The sequence below is a fragment of the Empidonax traillii genome, unplaced genomic scaffold (genome assembly GCF_003031625.1).
Source record: "Empidonax traillii isolate 1590-97213 ecotype Southwest subspecies unplaced genomic scaffold, ASM303162v1 scaffold22:size5013007, whole genome shotgun sequence".
NCBI lineage: Eukaryota > Metazoa > Chordata > Aves > Passeriformes > Tyrannidae > Empidonax > Empidonax traillii.
This window is the reverse complement of record NW_020955215.1, coordinates 3,595,334-3,613,232: the sequence shown is the minus strand read 5'-3', so window position 1 is coordinate 3,613,232 and position 17,899 is coordinate 3,595,334. Positions and strand designations below refer to the sequence as shown.

The 17,899-nt window shown below is 39.5% G+C and overlaps 1 protein-coding gene and 1 long non-coding RNA gene across 3 annotated transcripts in view; one reads left to right on the top strand and one right to left on the bottom strand.

Moving 5' to 3' along the window:
* Window positions 1-17,899, bottom strand: part of KDM3B (lysine demethylase 3B) — a 42,529-nt gene that overhangs the window by 22,477 nt on the left and 2,153 nt on the right. The window contains exons 2-7 of one of the 2 annotated variants that reach the window (XM_027902473.1): window positions 7,415-7,582; window positions 5,717-5,830; window positions 5,154-5,259; window positions 3,616-3,740; window positions 2,424-2,492; window positions 939-1,520 (exon numbers count right to left, since the gene is read on the bottom strand). In XM_027902473.1, coding sequence (XP_027758274.1) covers window positions 939-1,520; window positions 2,424-2,492; window positions 3,616-3,740; window positions 5,154-5,259; window positions 5,717-5,830; window positions 7,415-7,582 — 1,164 coding nt within the window. Of the gene's footprint in view, window positions 1-938; window positions 1,521-2,423; window positions 2,493-2,620; window positions 2,815-3,615; window positions 3,741-5,153; window positions 5,260-5,716; window positions 5,831-7,414; window positions 7,583-17,899 lie in introns of those variants that run through there. The other variant, XM_027902480.1, reaches the window with a different exon arrangement.
* On the top strand, window positions 1,132-6,690 carry LOC114067201. Its single transcript, XR_003573344.1, has 3 exons — window positions 1,132-1,229; window positions 6,174-6,221; window positions 6,556-6,690. It is a non-coding gene; the product is annotated as an uncharacterized LOC114067201 (long non-coding RNA).

The following is a 17,899-nucleotide window of genomic DNA, read 5'->3' as shown; positions in this document are numbered from 1 at the left end:
TACAATTTAGGAATCCCAATGTAAACATCTAACCTTTACAACCATTCCATTAGCTAATACACAAGACAGGGATGACAATAATCCATTTATCCTCCTGGCAATCACATTGGACTCTTTAACGTATCTCCCATTTTCTTCACTTTTTTTTTATACAGTAGACTGCAAGATTCCCAATTTTTGTTGTACTTACTGAGTGGGGTTTTGGTTTGGTTTTGGTTTTATAACCCTTCCTTTGATTCTTAAAAAGCCTTCTGTTTTGTTTCTAACAGGGTTTCCCTTCTCTTTTTCCACTCCTTCCCTTGAAAACAAAGACACAACTAAAAGGTTTTCAAGCTGCTTCCAGACTAAGCTCTTCATTATAATTTATTCTAAAGGTACTAATCTCAAATATTCTAATTATTTGTTTGGGTTTAGTCCTAGATAGCATATAATGCAACTGGTTCATTTTTCTCCTATATAGATAACACAGCTGTAACAAAAAAGCTGGGCATCTACAAAGAGGTCCTCTAAATGTATCCTCATAATTTTTCTGGTTCTAAGGCTTCTTTTTGTAAGTAACTTGAATGTTCAACTCAGTGCACATTATCATGCAGATTTGTTAGCATAAAGGTAAGAGGTTTTAAGTAGGTTATCTTCCATATGACACAACAAAATCAAGTGCAGTGCTTAATGTGACTTTAAAACTGCATTTCTCGGGTAAAGGTTGAATAAACACACATATACAGAGTTGTCTCTTACTACTGTCCTTCACCAAATAATTTTCTTCTGAGTCATTTCTTAGGTCAGATAACAGGTTTTCTTTGTGAGGAGAGGGACTAATCAGGGAAAAAGTAGTTTTCTCAATTCCATGGCCACCCATTGTAACAGGAGTGTGTTGCTGAACATCTGTTGAAAATATGCAAATTCTTCTGGGACACGCTGGATCAGGAGTTACTCACCTCTCCCTGGGCTTGTGATCGGACTGTTTTCAGTTTGTCCTGCCCAGTAACAGCTGGCAAACTGGTGTCAGAGATTCTCACCGTTGTCGGTGTCAAAGCAGTTGTAGTAACGGTGGCTGCAGAAGTCACCGTGCCTTGGCCAACCTGCTCCAGTGATTTTCCTGCCTCTTTACATCCAGATCCAACGAGCAATGTTTGTCCAGCCACAGAGGAAAACGGAGTGAAGGGCAATGGTGTGTCACCACCAACCGGCTCATCCTGCACTACCAGCGTTCGGCCGTTCTCTTTGGTGTAAGTAGCAAAGCGAATATTGCGATTAATCTGAGGAATGAACGAAGGCAACTGCTTGGCCCTGGGATCCAGTCCTGTTTCGCTACTGGAGACTCCTTTCCAAGGACCTCTGCTTGCCTCACCTCCATCACTACCATTGCTATCCACCTCACCCCTCTCCTTTAGCTTCTTTGTTGCAGAATCGCATCCAGAATCTGATGCATTTTTCCTCCTCCTTCCATCCTTTCCCTCCAGGCTTTCTTTCTTCTTTTTCCCTTTAGATGATGATTTAGCTGCTTTTAGGCCCCCTCCCTATAACAGACAAAGCCATGCAATCACTAAACAGAACAATCAGGATACCCATTCAAAAACCATTTTTCTGTTAGAACACAACACATTACACTGCTCTGAAGCTTAGGAACATTTTACCACAAATTGAGGCATCTAAAGAGAGATGCCACGTGAGCACAGAACACAAGCACGAGTGCAGTCTTGTCTTTTTTGTACTAGAATAGGATCTGCACAAGAAAACTTTTAGCTGAGCTACTTTGCTGTAGTATGTACCAAATCATGGCAAATTTTGAGAAACATCCAATACTACAACACAATTCTTCACAATGCATGAACACTGTTTGCACATTCATTTTTGCTCCAAGTGTAATCCCTACAGGTCTTCTGAAGGGCACACCTCCTGGGCACTACACAAAGCCTACAATATTTAACTACAGGAGACAGCTTGCCCTTTAGCCTAGGGTAAAACTACAGGTTCAAATGTTATCGTGAAATCTCTCCACTGAAGCAGTGGAATGCTTACAAGGCATACAAGACAGATGGCAATTTCTAGAAATGCCCAAAAAGGTCTGCGATGCAGCACAGTGAGCCCATTAGAAAAAGGCAGCAAGTACAGACAATCTTTATACACCTTAAAATGGAGCACACCCACCATGGTTGCTGACCCCCTTCCAAGACCCATACTAAACTTAGTAAAACAGGCCTAACAAAAGGAGAAGATTGTTTAAAGAAAGCTATGACCATCCTCAAAGTAGCAAACAAAATTTTCCCATTCCAACTTTTAAGCGGAAAATTATTAAAATTATCAAAAATCCACAGTGAAAACTGCATCATGTTTTAGTTGTTTCCATGTTCTAGATGTTTCACATCTAAATTTTTATGAAGTTTTACACTGTATATACAAGACCTGAACTGCTGGACTACCTCGCTTGGAGAAGTGTTGTCCATCACCACATGAATCAGTCGAGGATCCACCGACTTTATCTCACCACTCTAATTTTTTATGCAGATGGATAATGAGGAGGTAGGAGAAAGAAAAGAGGAGGTTAATTATTAATTCAGAGTATATAGTACATAAAAGACCTAAACACACAGTTACTGTGCAGCCCCTCTCCCACTACCTTTCCTATCCCACTTCCTTAGGAGCACTACAGGCTTCCAGTTTACCTTCATCCTTCTGCTCCTCGATTTCAAAAACCTGCAGATTTGATTCCTACTGCTGTTGCCTTGTATATTCATTCTGTTGAGCATTTCTAGAGGCATTCATTGCATTAAACACAGCTCTTCTTAAATATGATTTAGTATTGTGCTAGCCTTCTACACTTCACTCTGCCAGATGCAGAAAAGACAACTCCAAGAGGAACATCAATTCATCCAAACTATCCTCAGCAGTGGGCTCCCCAGAAGGAGCAATGAATACCCAGTCTCTAATTGTGCTCGGAGGCTACCATTTATTTCACAGTAAATACACAAGAAGTTGGGTGCTTCTGAGCAGGTATCAGCTGAAAGCACAGGAGCAGGCCACGGGTAATACTGAACTACCTGTCAGATCACACAGAAGCATTGGAATAAACACCAGGTAACTCTAGCAGTGCACTGATCCTCTGTGCTGTTCACAGGTTTACTGACAGGAACAGGGCAAAAGCAAATAATCTAGGCTAAATTGCATAAATCAAATTTATTTAGGCTAAGACTTCATCTGCTATGCCTGTACTTGTTTCAAACTACTTGTACAGGGTGTCAGATGGAAATCAAGAGAAGGCACAGGAAGACCACAACATAAGAGATCCAGAGGGCAGCTTTCTGTGCATCAGCACACTCTCCCATCCAGAGAATCACTTCCAATATTTTTTCATACAGCACTCATTCTCAAAGAAATTCTTACAGCTTTTTTTTTTATAGAAATGGCCTGTGTAACATCATTTATTCTGGAAAGTCATCATAACAGGAAAAAAATATTAGAAAAATTCTATGAATCACAACATGAGTAATGACTCATCTTTTAAAACAAGTAACAAAGAACCAGAAGAACAACTTTTGGTGAAGCTGTCATTCTCCACATACAGATATTGAAGAGTGGTATTTTAGGAACACCAAAAGTGCTTCATATTTTTACCTCAGTTACAGACACCTCCATGAGACGAGTTATTGGGTCTTGATGGCTCACAACACCACAGAGCCAGCTATTTTCATCCTCTGGTTGGTAAACCTTAACTCTTTGGCCTTGGACACTGTAAGGACCTGCAAAAGGAGGACTCTGAGTATATTTTCCAGACATGCTTTATGTCATACTAGTTAAGTCATGCAATAAAATAGTTCTGTACACTTAATTAGGGCTTGAAGTATCATCTTTCAGATGGAAAGAAATTAAAGCACTAGGGCTAATGCTGAAAATGCTGTGTAAGCAGGTATTCTGTCCTAGAAAGTCAATAGGCCCTCAATGCTGTAACTCAAAGCTATTGTAAAGACAAAACAAACACAGTTTACAAGAAAAAAAAAAAAAGTGAAAGATCAAAACAAACTCAATCCTTTGACAAAAATCAAGCTAGACGGAGGCTCCTTGCTAACTAAACTCTTTGGCTTTTCTAACCTATGGGTTAATAATTATGTAGCATCAATCCAGTGGACAGTCCTGGCATTCTGACTCGGTCCAGATCCCAGCAGAAATGCTGTGCAGTTTGGAGTAGAAACAGGTATTTGCATATCCAACATCTCCAAAGTAGCTGGTCTCAGTTCTCTCACAGGAGTGATGGATCATCTACAGAAAGGTTTCCTCTGACCCTGCCCTTACTCTCCACATCAGCATGCAGAGCTTTCCTCCTACCCCAAGTACAAAAAAAACCCACAAAAAACCACACTGCTAATATTAGATCATCAAAATCCACATGATCCAACAACCTGTATGTGATACAGCCAGAATTAGGCAGAAGAGGGCTCCAAACCGAACAATTTTAAAGCTACTTGCTCATGTAAGAAGTCTTGTCCTCAGAAATTCTAGGAATACACCAAATTCCTGTAAGGAAGTACATCTCCCTTCAAATGTAAAACAGGGGCCTATCTCTAGGGTGGCCCCTGGCACATGAACTCGGGATAGAACATTGTTTTAGCACTTGACCAAGACTACCCAGATCTACAACAAAAGCCACCATCAGGCTTAACCCTAGTACAGGATCCAGATAACAGATAAGGTATTAACTCTGTGCTGACCAGCTGTGTCCACACCACATATTCAACTTGAACAATTCCTATATTAATTAGCAAAATGCTAAGACTTGAACTCACACTGCAAAAGACAGTTTCTGAGGATCAACAACTTCAAACTTAAATTTCTAAAACCACAGATCAGAATCACAAAAAGGACCAAAACTTTAAAAATTCAAAACAAAAACTTAAAGCAAGGGAAGCTGTAAATGCAAGGAAATTGTCCTACTTTAACTAGCGAGCATTCCCAGCAGGTATTTCTGGTTGTATCTCAGCAATTGCTTACCTGTATCTATGACAAAATAATGCTTCTTTGTAAAGAAACTGCAAAATACAGAAAATTTACCTTCCAAATCAAACAGTAACAGATACAATTACTATCCTCCTTCACAAATCCCACATAGTCTAACTGTTCCACAACAAAGTAGGTCAGATAGAAAACACATTTCTCACCTCTACTAAAAATCTCCTGGAGCTTCTGGTCGCTGATCAGCGCATTGACAGATTCTCTTAGTGAAGGCTGTTCCTGAAGAATCTGATTTTGACTCTCTGTTCCCATCTACCAACAACAAACAGTTTTAACACAAAAGTATAGTCTTTTAAAGTAACAGAATCGTTAGTTCTTAAGGGACAGCTCTTCTTGGACTGCTGTCAGAGGCTGACAAACCAAAAAAGAAAGTAAAATCAAGGACAACATTACTGAGCATGTCAGGAGGAATAAAAGGATTAGCTATGCAAAAGCTGTTGCAAAACTTGCATTGCAATTATCAGCTACACAATGTTTGACAACTAGCTCTCCACATGAACAATGAAGAGAGTAATTGGGACTTTTCGGATGCAAATGGAGGGTAGTGTAATAACTTGGAAGTGCGGGGAAAGAAACACAAACACATGACAGGACAGCAAAAGGAAAAAGACAAGAATATGTTGGTGGAACAGTAAGGAAAAAATTAAATTAATCTGACAAGCACTGGACAAAGTTAAAACATAAATTTAACTGAACACACTTCAAATACCTGAAATAAACGTAATCCGCTGGCATCCGACAGGAAACGTAAATGTCTGTCCAGAAGAAACTCTACTGGGACCACAGTGCCCAAGCCCAGCTTATCTACCAGAGGAGTGAAAGTCTGTGAGGAACAAGCAAAAAAAAATGTTATCAAAATGGCTGAGCACACGTACAGTGGATTTTACATGCTATTTACATTCAGAAATAATAAAAAGTTTAATTTCTCAACTTGTACTGCCCAGTGCCTGAGTTTTAATGCAAAATATCAGTCCTTATGTCTAAGCTACTAATTCTTAAATATTACAAGCAGGAATTACAGACAATTGCCTCCACTTCATTAGATCTTAAAGCAGAAATGAAAACATCTGCCATGGTATTCGATTTTTCATAGGTAAGCACCTTCTGATGCTCAGGTTAAAAAAAAAAAGCTTTGGTTAATAGTTCAAACTATTTTATATTTTCAGATATAGCCTCTTGAAAGGAGTGTTTTTATTCCTGTACAGAAGTCAACTGTAAGTAATTTATAGGCCTATTTTTAAAGGGGGACTTTTTTGCTAGTGTTTTGTGCCAAACTGAAGTTCATAGTTAAGTGTAGTATTGATGTTCAAGATGCAGAACAAATTACTAAAAATACTGAGCAGATTCACAATGACCTTATAACATAACTTGCTGATAGCAGAGGAATTTGCCAACCATTGGAGTCTCTGAAAAGCATTTTTAACACGATTTTAACACACAAGTATTTTTCCCTTAACAAGACATTTTTCCCTTAACAGCTCTCATCAAGTTTCTTTACACTCCATCCTCCTGTACACAGCAGCATAAATATAAACTTTTTTTTTTCAGTTTATGTAAAACTATTTCCCAGAAGTGAACAGAACTACAAGAAAGAGACAATGAACCATGAATACACATTCTTAAGTGATGTATCTAAAAAACAAACAAACAAACAAAAGAACCCCTAAACAAATCAACATACCATCCCCTTTGTAATGCTAAGTAGCTGACTTCCCACTGCATATGTGTACCCTGATGCTTTGGTTAACTCCAGTCTGCATTCCCAGGCAGTTATCTAGGTCGGCCTTTGCTTAGAGAAAGCTTCAGTGCTCCCGTGGCTGTCCAGAGCACTGAGGATAGAAACACTTTTGTAACTATCCTACAGATAAAGCTTGAGTTGTAGTGGAAATGCTCTGGGATCGTCACACAGTCAGTGTGCAGACTGTGGCAACATCCCCAGACTCGGGAATCATCTGAAAGAAACCCATCCTGCATAAAAACAAGTTTCCCAGATGAAACCAACTGGAGTTCACTTGGAGACAAGCTGGAAATATAATGACAGGAAAACTCTGCCTGTGGAAAAAGCACTATCTACAGAAACTCGGCTGTAAAAGCCTGGTTTTCTTCTGCCTTAAGCCAAATGCAATAAAGGAATTTTCAGAGAAAGATGCAGTGCTGAACTTGCTGCTTTGAGCCCAACTGTCCATTTAAAACACTACATTCAAATTCTATCAAGGCACAAGATCCTTGACTGGAAAAAACATTTCAATGTATCCATGCACAAAATGTATTAAAAAGCAGACAGTAGGATCCCAAGCAGTTCAAGGACTGCAAGAGAAGAAAAGCAACAAAAGAAGGGCCAAATAATAACAGTTAAACAGAATGAAAATGAGGGAAGGATTCTCACATATTTTGGTCAAATACTCACCAGTGCAGGCCACTGTGCCAGCGAGACTCGAGTCCCCTGAAGCATAACTGGGTCATTTCGAGGTGCCCAAACCAATGATCCCTCCAGCAGCAACACTATAACTTCTTCAGCATGGACTTTCACCCAGGCGTGTTGGTTCCAGTTACAGCCATCGAATTCCACAAAGATCTGATTTAAAAAAAAAAAAATTTAGAAGGCATTTCATCTCTTTTCAGACATTGAATAGAAAATAATATTCCCACAATCCCTATGGAAAAGGAGACAGCAGCTTTAGTCAGAAAAATCAGGATAAGTATTGTAATCTTAACTGAGAACACCACATCTACATAGCTATCAAATGTTACAAAAGAAATGAGAATCAAATTCATAGCAATTGCCATCCTATGAAACATTATTTATCCTGGCTCCAAACACTGCGTTTTCCCGTACAAAATTAAACATATGAAAATTGTTCATCCCAAAATACAGCTGATGACCCAATGGAAGCCTCTTTCACAGTAGGATTTTTTAGAGAATTTCTACACTCTTACATAGCACTTCCAAGAGCCCTTCAATCAGCATGGTTAACTGACATTCATAGAATTAAATGCTTCAGTATGGAAAGTTTGTGTTTATGGAATCCACTCTACATTACATTTTTGTGTTGTCTTGTACATTATTAAACTCCCTGAACAAATGCAAATATTTTGGTTGGCACGAGATTACCCAGAATTAACTACTCACTAGATTTTTCATGACCTTATTTACAAGTGTAACAATATAAACCACGCTACACACACTACAATTCTAAATCCTTATTCCGTCATCCTTTTTTTTCCCTATAACAAAGGACAAATGTTAAAACCATATGAAATTACATGGCAAGAGTGCTAAGAACACAGGTTTCAAATCCTATTCCATGTGCTTACAACTGGAGCTATTAAATGATAAAACACAGTTGCATTCCAGTCTTTCATCTCCAGAACTCACATACTCAACAAATACAATCAAATATGTCAGATGGACAGCAACACATTCCTAATCAGCTAAGAAACACGTTAAGCTGGACAGTCAAAACGGTTTTGCAACCATCACAAGATCACTGAGGGGTAACAGGGCACTAACCAGAGACAGCTCTCTGCTTTACCAATAAACCTTATCAAAAGAAATATTACACTTACACATTCCTCTTCCCCACTCCTCCCCTCAAACCCAAAAGCTCAAACTCCAGGGGGAGTGGGAACGAAGATGAAACAACTCTCCTGATGAATTCCTGAACTCCATTATTGCTTAAGCTGCCCTGCAGGTAAACAGTACTGGACCTTTCAAGATATCCTTCCTCCAATTCAACAAATTTCAGCAATATAGTGGAAACAGAACTTTTTTTTAGGACACTGAAACCTTTCCAGTTGCAGTGAGCCTATAGATTTGATTTTTAATTTTAATTTAGTATTACAGTTGTGCTGCTTTGGCAGTAGCATGTGATGTAATGAGAGGAATATCACGTAAGGGTAACAAAGTGGAATCATTTGTTTACAACATATACAGTACTTGTGAGGGAATCATCTTGTTATGATTCACTTATCATAAAGGTTATATGAAAAAAGGTTGCCATAAAGAACTATCAGAATAATGCTGACTTTGGAATATATGGTTTTTTTGCAAGATATTTAAGAATTTTGATTAAAAGAGGGGGAGATTTTATAAGTAACTACAAAGAGAGGATCTCTCAATAGCATGTCCCCCTCAACTACATGGCAAGGATCACTAAAAGCAGACAAATCCAAACAAGCAATGAAGTGCAGCTTACCACCCTGCCCCAAATAAATAAGGATACCTTTCTGAAACCTCAGACCAACAAACTGTGTTAAATGGAGAGAAAATACAACATTATCAACGTTATCATATTCAGATCATTTCTCTCCCCTGCAAAACAGAGAAGTCAGGGCAAGTTTGTTTTACACAATTTACATTCAATATTCACTTCTCTTTCCTCTTGGTGTAATCAAATAAGCGATGCAGTCCCACAAACTTTGCCTTACAACCACTACAAGAGTTGTTACTAATTCTGAGTCAATACCCAGCAGAGTATTTTCCTACACATGGATATGCAGGGCAGCTGTTCCAGATCCACCCAACACCACACAGGATATTGTCAGTAGTTTCAAACCGATCACACAGCAACAAAAAGGATGAAAACTTCAATATGTACACTCAGTTTCTGCTTCCAGAATCTGCAACAGAAATCACTTTGCGTAATGGGTATGCAGGAGACACAAGGTGACTTGCAGGGCACACCCAGCGTTTGTGCAAATACCACTCTGTATTGCTACAGAAAACAGCTACAGCACATTCATGAACCGATGCCAAATGTGCTTAGATTCTTTAAGAAAAACACTATGGGAATCCTGAAAGAGATGCCTACAGAAGGAAAGTAAGAAGCGATGAGACAAATGTGAGAGTGAATGAACACATTGCCTCTTGATATATAAAGTGGTAAAGAGGAATATTCTACCTTTGCTTGAGGCTTCCAGGTTTTACAGCAAAGCAACTTCATTATAACTGAGAATTTCTCATCTTAATTTGAAAATTGCGTCCTTCTCAGTCAAGAGGGAATCATTTCTGTGCTAAAGTCTTGGCTACATCAGAATAAATTACCTCTCCCATGTATCAATGGACCAACAATTCACAGGGTCACATCTACTGACAATAAATATCTTCTGCTGACCTTCCTGACTCTGCACACAATCATTTAAGACAAGTCACAGATAATAATACTAATGTTTTAAACAGTGGCATAGATTGCAACTATATATTTTTTTATATATTTTATATTTTATAAAATATATATTTTATATATATATTTTATATTTTATTTTATTACTGCAGATATTTTATATTTTATTACTGCAGATATGTCGGTATCACATTAAAAAAATGATGCTGCTTAGACAAAAATACATCTGCAGGATTTCCCAAGTTCTCCTATAGGGAAGAACCCTTTCCCCAAGCAATATCTAATTGCAAACAACAAAGATTTTGGTTCTGGTCGTTTGCCTTTTTTTTTTTTTAATCTACAAAACCGGGCTTTTTTTCCAACACAAAAAAAACAAGAGAGCACATACACACCTGTAATTTTCCCCCTTCCCTTTCTTTTTTTTTTTTTTTTTTTCCTGGCCCACTAAAAAGTGACACTGGAAAGCTGAGCTGTTGCTCTGTTTTTCTTCATATACAAAGACAGCCTGAAGCATTTTTTTCCAGAAGACACATTCTTGTCTAGCTGCTACCCTAAAATTCAGACCTTAACTGTAGTGAGAGAGCTACAGTCTGACTCAAATGGAATTTCTCCTCGAGTTTTCCAGCATCAGTTCTGCTATAAAAGCAGCAATGACAGGAAGACCATAGTGTAGATAAGACAGATATTTTGGTCTTTTTCATCACGTGACACACAAGCTCTAAACATGATTTACAACAGAAAAAATACTGCAGCTTACTGCATTAGAAATTGCAGTAGATGTCATCTATAAAAAAACCATAAAATCTTTACATTTTAGGGGGTTATACATCATAAAAAGCAGAAGATGGCCAAAAAAAAAAAAAAAACCAACCAAAACCTTCAAGAGCAAAAACATCCCTTAAAATGGTCTTAAATTTTACCTAGTTTTGAAAGGAAGGATGGTCCATCAGTTGCTAGAGAGTAGCCAGAGACCCAGGTTCAATTCCCTGCTTCATCAGAGGCTTCCTGCATGACCTTGGTCAAGCCATTTAGTCTCACTGGCTGAGTTTCCCCATCTGTAAATTGGAATAATAGTACTTATGCCCAGAAAGGAGGCACTGGTGGGAATCTGTTGCAGACTAACCAAGTAAAACTAGATAACAAGTTGGTCCATGACCTCTTACTTGTGATGTAGAAAGACCTACATTGTCAACATCTGGAAAAGGAAGGAAGGGAAGGCAGAAACTGAGATTTCAATGTGGCAAACACATCCAAGGCCTCATGCAGCTGGTATGAGATAAGATTAAAACAACTGAACTACAATAGTTTTCTACTACTTTTCTGATGCAAAAAGTATTATTTTGGAATCCATTATGTGAGACAGGCGATGTATACACCAATACTTAAAAAGCTTTCAGCTTCCAATTCAGTAAGCATGTTTCAAACTATTTCTTACAAGCAAAGGCAAAAAAATCTGATCTGAAATATTTATCTACAGACACAGTGTTTTACTGCAGCTAATTCACAAACATGCAAGGCAACAAGCCTCAGCTTTGGAATACCTACCCCTTGCTGTACCAACCTCAGTTCAGAGTCACTTTAGAGCACATTGCACTTGACACACTCCTGTTGTAACAGGGCAGCTCTCAGAGCCCTGCAGGTGCCTCTGTGACCAAGCAAGAGGCTGAAACTTTAATTGTCACTGGTAGGAATGCCAGAGCAATCCAGCTGGCCTCCAGCCATGCTACCTCTGTAACAAGACACTACTCAAAACTGATGTACCATTTTGTTTACAAAACAAGGCGGAGTACAAGCAGATTTACATTGTGCCTGCAAGTCCAAAGACTCCACTTAATCCAATCCAAATACCAAAGGCAGACTGCAGGTAGTATCAACATTTCTGCCCCCTCCCTGCGAGATTTGGCCACCATGCAAACCAGATCAGCAGTTGTCCAAAATTCAGAATTGGAAAGGAAGAAATTTATCATTCTGTATGCCAAGTTCTTTATAAGTTACTCGTAAAACAGCACATTGAGAAAATTATGGAGGTTCTTTGCAGTCACTTTAAGTAGTTAATATGTTTAGGAATTTAGATGGGTAAAACCCCTTAGATGGGCTGGGATGAAGATCAGCAGCTTGCTGTTACTGCAAGCACCAGGACATTTCCTCTCCACTGTCACTGCAGGGCCCCATTGCTTCCCCTCGAACACTCCCCCCAGATGACCCCACTGTGGCTACAGTGAGGGAACAGTGGCAATGAGCACACACAAGGAATTGCTAATTTCCTGCAATCTTCCTCTGTTCTGTTTATTTAAGGGTCCAGTGAAGCATCAGGCACAGGAGATAGGAAGGGCAATTACTTTCCTTTTTTTATAGCAGCTAGCTACTATATTGACTTAATCATAACAACATCAGGCCAAACTCTTCCGCTCTAGTCTTCATCAACAAGCTCCTTCTTAAACACTAAGAGCAGGAACATGAAGTACTGGTCTATTGTCTCTCCTGCACTGCAGAATCCCTCTGCTGTGGTACTTTTTCCACTTTAGCAGCTGAACACTTGAGAGGGATGAGCTGCTTCAGATGAGTTTGGTTTATGTGAAAGAGGAAAATGATTGTGCTCGGTATCTCTCTCTCAGATAACAAACATTTCCCAAGTCAAATTTGGGATCTAACAGTAATCTGTGCCTGCAGAGCCAACATGGGTGTACCAAAGGAACCAGACCCAAATCAGCATCAGGCACCAGAGGCACTTCATGCAAGCCCCACCTCGAGGCAGTCGTGTAACACCCCTCGCACTTTGAAACAAATCCAGTCACTGCAGTGTATTTTACACCAGGCAGAGCCAAATATGTTAATCATCACGCTTTGCTTCTTAAGAGGAACTTTATTTCAGAAAATGTTTGCATTCCTACGGAAACTTCCTGGCATATGACACCTCCTTGCTCACAGCCAGAGACAGACTGCCTTTTGAGGCAGCACCAGCCTATTCTGTACACTGAGAACTCATTCACCACTCCCCAGGCCTATCCTTAAAAAGTGACCCCTTTTTTCTTTAATTTATACTAAAATTAACATTTCTGAATTTTCCCTGCTATTAGTAATGTGAAATACTTGGCTATTGGAGCTATTGGAAAGTGTGAGTTTCACAGAACAAATTTGTTTTGGAAACACATATATACACTTCTGCTAAATACTGTGCTTTCTGGTGCCACTCCTAAAATGCACCTTTGCCGAGGGTCTCTCTGCATCCCAAAGTATCAAAAACGACCTCAGGAAAGTAACAGCAAGGCAATCTTTTTTGACTATTGTTTCATTCTGCAGCTATTTGGACTGCAGAGATAATGTTCTTAACCCCAAGTATTCTGCCACTCAATTAGCAGCAAAAAAATGCATGAGGATCTCCAGAACTCTGAAGGAAAAGAAACATCTCAGATCATGGTTTTGGATACCCAGACTTTGAAAACAATTTAAAATTGGTGCCTTATAACTGGTAAGTGGCAAATACAACACTGGTATTTAAATAAGGAAGAAGGAACCTGATAACCATTAGTGCGTTATGACAATACCAGCTGTTTACCAAACCTTAGAATAAGTTTCAGGTGAGGGATGGGTTAGAGGGCTGCAAAGAAAAAAGAATGGCAATAAATGGAAGGAGTTAAAAGAAAGTTTTAACTACATATTTTACACATGACACAAAGAACTTCCTCTAACTCCTTCTAAAATGAACTTGAGTATTCAAAGCATTAAATGGTGCTGCACTAAAATGAAGAAGGCTGGGATTTACAAAAGTCTAAAGGGAATGGTGAAAGCAGGATGAAAATTACAATGGCAAATACTGGAGCAGCAGAATTATTACTGCAACAGAATTAATAATGTCAGTGATAAAGCTGGCATAAAAAGTACCAAATTTCTTTATACTCATTCCTGGTCTCAAGCCTGGCAGCACCTTATGCAGATCAGAGAAGAACCTGAGGAGCTTTTTTAAGTTCTTACAATCACAGCCACTGAAAATTTGCTATTCCAATTGCTAATTCTGGTTTGACTCACTCTTTTTCCTTTGCTTTCCAAGTCTGGCATGTTCCTTGAAAAACATTACTGGTAAAGTAATAATACATCTCTTTTTGGCCAAGTTTTACAGATTAAATCAGATAAACTGAAGAATTTATTTTAGGTTACTGGATGATAGACCACAGGACTATAGTTAAAAGAATTCCAGTCTCAAAGAAAAGCTTTAACCTGGAGCTTAATGCCACATTCTCAAAAATCCAAAAATAAGAAACCAAAGATGTTCTTTGCAAGCAGTAAATTATGCTGTTCTTTAGAAGAATGTCTCAAAAACTGTCAGTCTCTCTCCAGACTCACCCACTTCCATGTCATTTATCAAATTAAGCAACTCTACCAAATGGAATTCATATCTGAAATACAATCATTAATGTCAAAATGAACAAGGTGGACACCCAACACGAGCATGACTTTTTGGAAGAAATTCGGAAGGACAGTATTGTGGTCTGCTAAGCAAAAACTGCAAGGCAAACTTGACAAGAAAACCTCCCATTTCCCTTGTGTTTTGCAAATGGAACATCAGCATCCAGTGCAGGTGAGATACTCCAAAGGGCCAGTGCTGGCAGCAAGGCAGCAGCGCTACCTCAGAACAGCATGATCAACAGTGTCCCTAAATAAAACATACCTAAAAACTACAGAAGAAAATAAATCTGCCACTGATTGAAAAGTTGGGTTTGATCTTGATTAGATAGAGCATCTAACCAAAAGGGGGTGGCACAGATTATTAGATGCAGATACCAATGGCTTCCCAGGGAAAGCATGAGGCACCACCCAAGTAACCAGGGTCACCAATAGAGCAACCTCAGGACAATAACTACGTGGGGATAAAACTGAGTTTTGTTGTTGTTCTGCAGTCAGCAACTGAAACTGGAAACGACTTTAAGAGCACTCTAACACTACTGAGAGAAGTTACCATATGAGCACATGTATTTTATGACCACATTAAAAAGCTATTCAGCGACCAAAGGCGAACGTGATAAAACTTCCTGCAAGCAGACTTTGCCAGGACACAGTAACTTTGCAGCCTTCACTTCCAAGAGCTGGATCTGAATACTCCCCTTAATTTAACATACAAGAACATGATTTGTCATGTCAGTATAAATAGACCTTGATGTAATTACCACTAAATATAAAGAACATGGGTAACTCTAGTAAGAGATTCCTCGAAAATACTTTTTAAGCAGTAAGCCTATACGAGCTGCGCTTTTCCAAAGTCAAATAACCATGGTTCACTGTCTGAAATGGGGAATCTGAAATCTTTGCTTCTGCTGCAACAAACACCACAGAGAAGGAGAGAAAAAGGGAGAGACAAAGCCAATCCAACACTTACAAGCCAATGAGCTTTACAGATCATCCACTACCAGACAAGCAAAGACTTATTTTACAGCCCTTCACTGATGCAAACAGACCAGCAGCCATGCTGTGTGTGATTTTACAGCTAAGCATCATTTCACAAAACTCTCACCTGGCAGCATACTGACAGAAGGCTCAACAATTTTCACCCTTCCACAGTTGCCTAAAGACATCCACATCTGACCAGTGCAAGGCTGGACAGGGCAGAGGTGGGGAGTAGGTGGATCTCTGACCTTGCCCAGTGCACCTGCTCTTTCATTGACATAAATGTAGAACACCGTGGTTTGACACTCACTGGACACCAGGTACCCAAAGGTGCTCTATCACTCCCCTCCTCAAGTGGACGGAGAAGGGGAAATGTACCGAAAGGCTGCTGAGTTAAGGGCAGGACGAGATTCTCACCGATTACCATCAGGGGCAAAGCAGACTCAACTTGGGGAAATTAACTGAATGTATTACCAATCAAAACCAGAGCAGGATAATGACAAGTAAACCCAAATCTTAAAAATACCTTTCTCTCACCCTTCCAGCAGCACAGGGAGATGGGAGGTGGAGTGTCTCAGAGGTTAACAGAAACACGGACAACAGCAGGGTCCAGTGCTGCACACGGACAACTCTGCAAGGGGTTTAGCCAAATATGTCAGGCTAATAAGCCTCTTTCAACCACTTCCACACAAATTTTGTTACCCCTCCATTACCTGCATTTTGGAGGAACAGCCCTTCACCTCCCAGTCCTACTGCCAGCCTTGGTAACACCACTGCTGAGTTGTCCCACCAGTCCCTCCCACAGTCACCATCTGCCCTCCCTCACTATTCAGTGAGCACAACACTGGACACCTGAGATGGCACAGGGCTGGGAAGGCTCCTTAGTTTGAGCCTCCACCCCCCTCCTATACCTTGATAACCACATCAAATCTGCTAAGATCCTTCTGAGCATGTTGCAAGTCACAGTGAGTTTCCTCTGCTGCAGTTATACTGCCAAAGAAGTGAAGACCTTTTTTTTTTTTTTTTGTAAATCACGTAAACTTACACAAGTTACAAATGCAGAGGTATTCCATTCCCCTCATATCATCCCTGCTCCTTCCATTTCAGTACCACAGCTGGTCAGAGAATATCTCATGACCCTATCAAGCTCTGAGAGAAGTTATCAGTGGAATTACAGAAGACATTCCTTACCAATTGAATGCATATTTTTCAGTGTGGATGTCTATCTTGCACACATGGGAAGACAGAAAGGTCTTCAGAAAAGAAAAAAACAAACCCTGTGGCATAACAAGGATTCAGAGTACTGTGTATTTAGGCCACCAATAAAGTATCACAGAGTGAGCAGAGAAAATGTACAGCCACTACTTTGGCAGTCAGTTCCCTTCACAGAATTGTATTTTAATTGCAAAGCGAGTAAAGATGTATTCGAAAAAACATTCAACATTCTGTTTGTTCTTAAAATCTCTTTTACAACAAGAAGCATTAAATATATTCCTACTGGTCTTACCAACACCCACCCAGCCCAGTGTTCTGCTTTCAACAGCAGCAATATGAGACATTACTTAGGGAGTGAGACAAAGCCTACACCACTGCCTGGGGTCCCTTCTCATGTACTCTTTCAGTACCCAAAGACATGCAAGTGGAGGGAGAATGATCCAGGAACATGATCACCTCTGCAGAATGGAAGGAAATTAGGAGGAGAGTGGCACAGAAAACAATCTGAATATCCCAGACTCACAACCCCAGCTTGCTGTGAACCTTCCCACCACTTCCACAGAGTCCCAGCCTAAAAACTCCTCTTTCCATACAGTTTGAAGGCCTCTACAAGTTCCCCATTCAGTCTCAGAAAGAACTGAAACTCTTCAGCAGACACATAGGCACAAGAGGCAAGAACCTCCACACACCTGCCCAACAGACAGGACAGGCACATTTCTCCCACGCGCTTCCCTACCGTCAGATGACTGTCAGATAGCATTCAAAACCTGCTCAAGGGCACATAAACCTAAATCCAGTCTTGCAGGGTTCCACTATCCCTCATCTACTCCATATAGCCTCTAGACAGGAAGATATTCTTTCTCAACGTGATCTAGTTAGAAAAACTAGTTGAAATACCCTGATATTTACAATTAACTACGAGTTCTGATATTTCAGAAATAAATTAAGCTTATTCCACAATCCAGGTAATTTCTAAAATTTCCAGATAAATCTAAATTTCTAAATAAAATTTCTAAACTTCATTCTATTAAATCCCTTACGAATAAAACACTTTAGATTACATGTTTTTGTTAGACTGTATAATCTACATATCATGTACAAGGAAAAATGTCTTTAGAATACATTCAATTATGTGCAGATTACTGTAAGAAATAGATAAAAACTCAAGACATAAA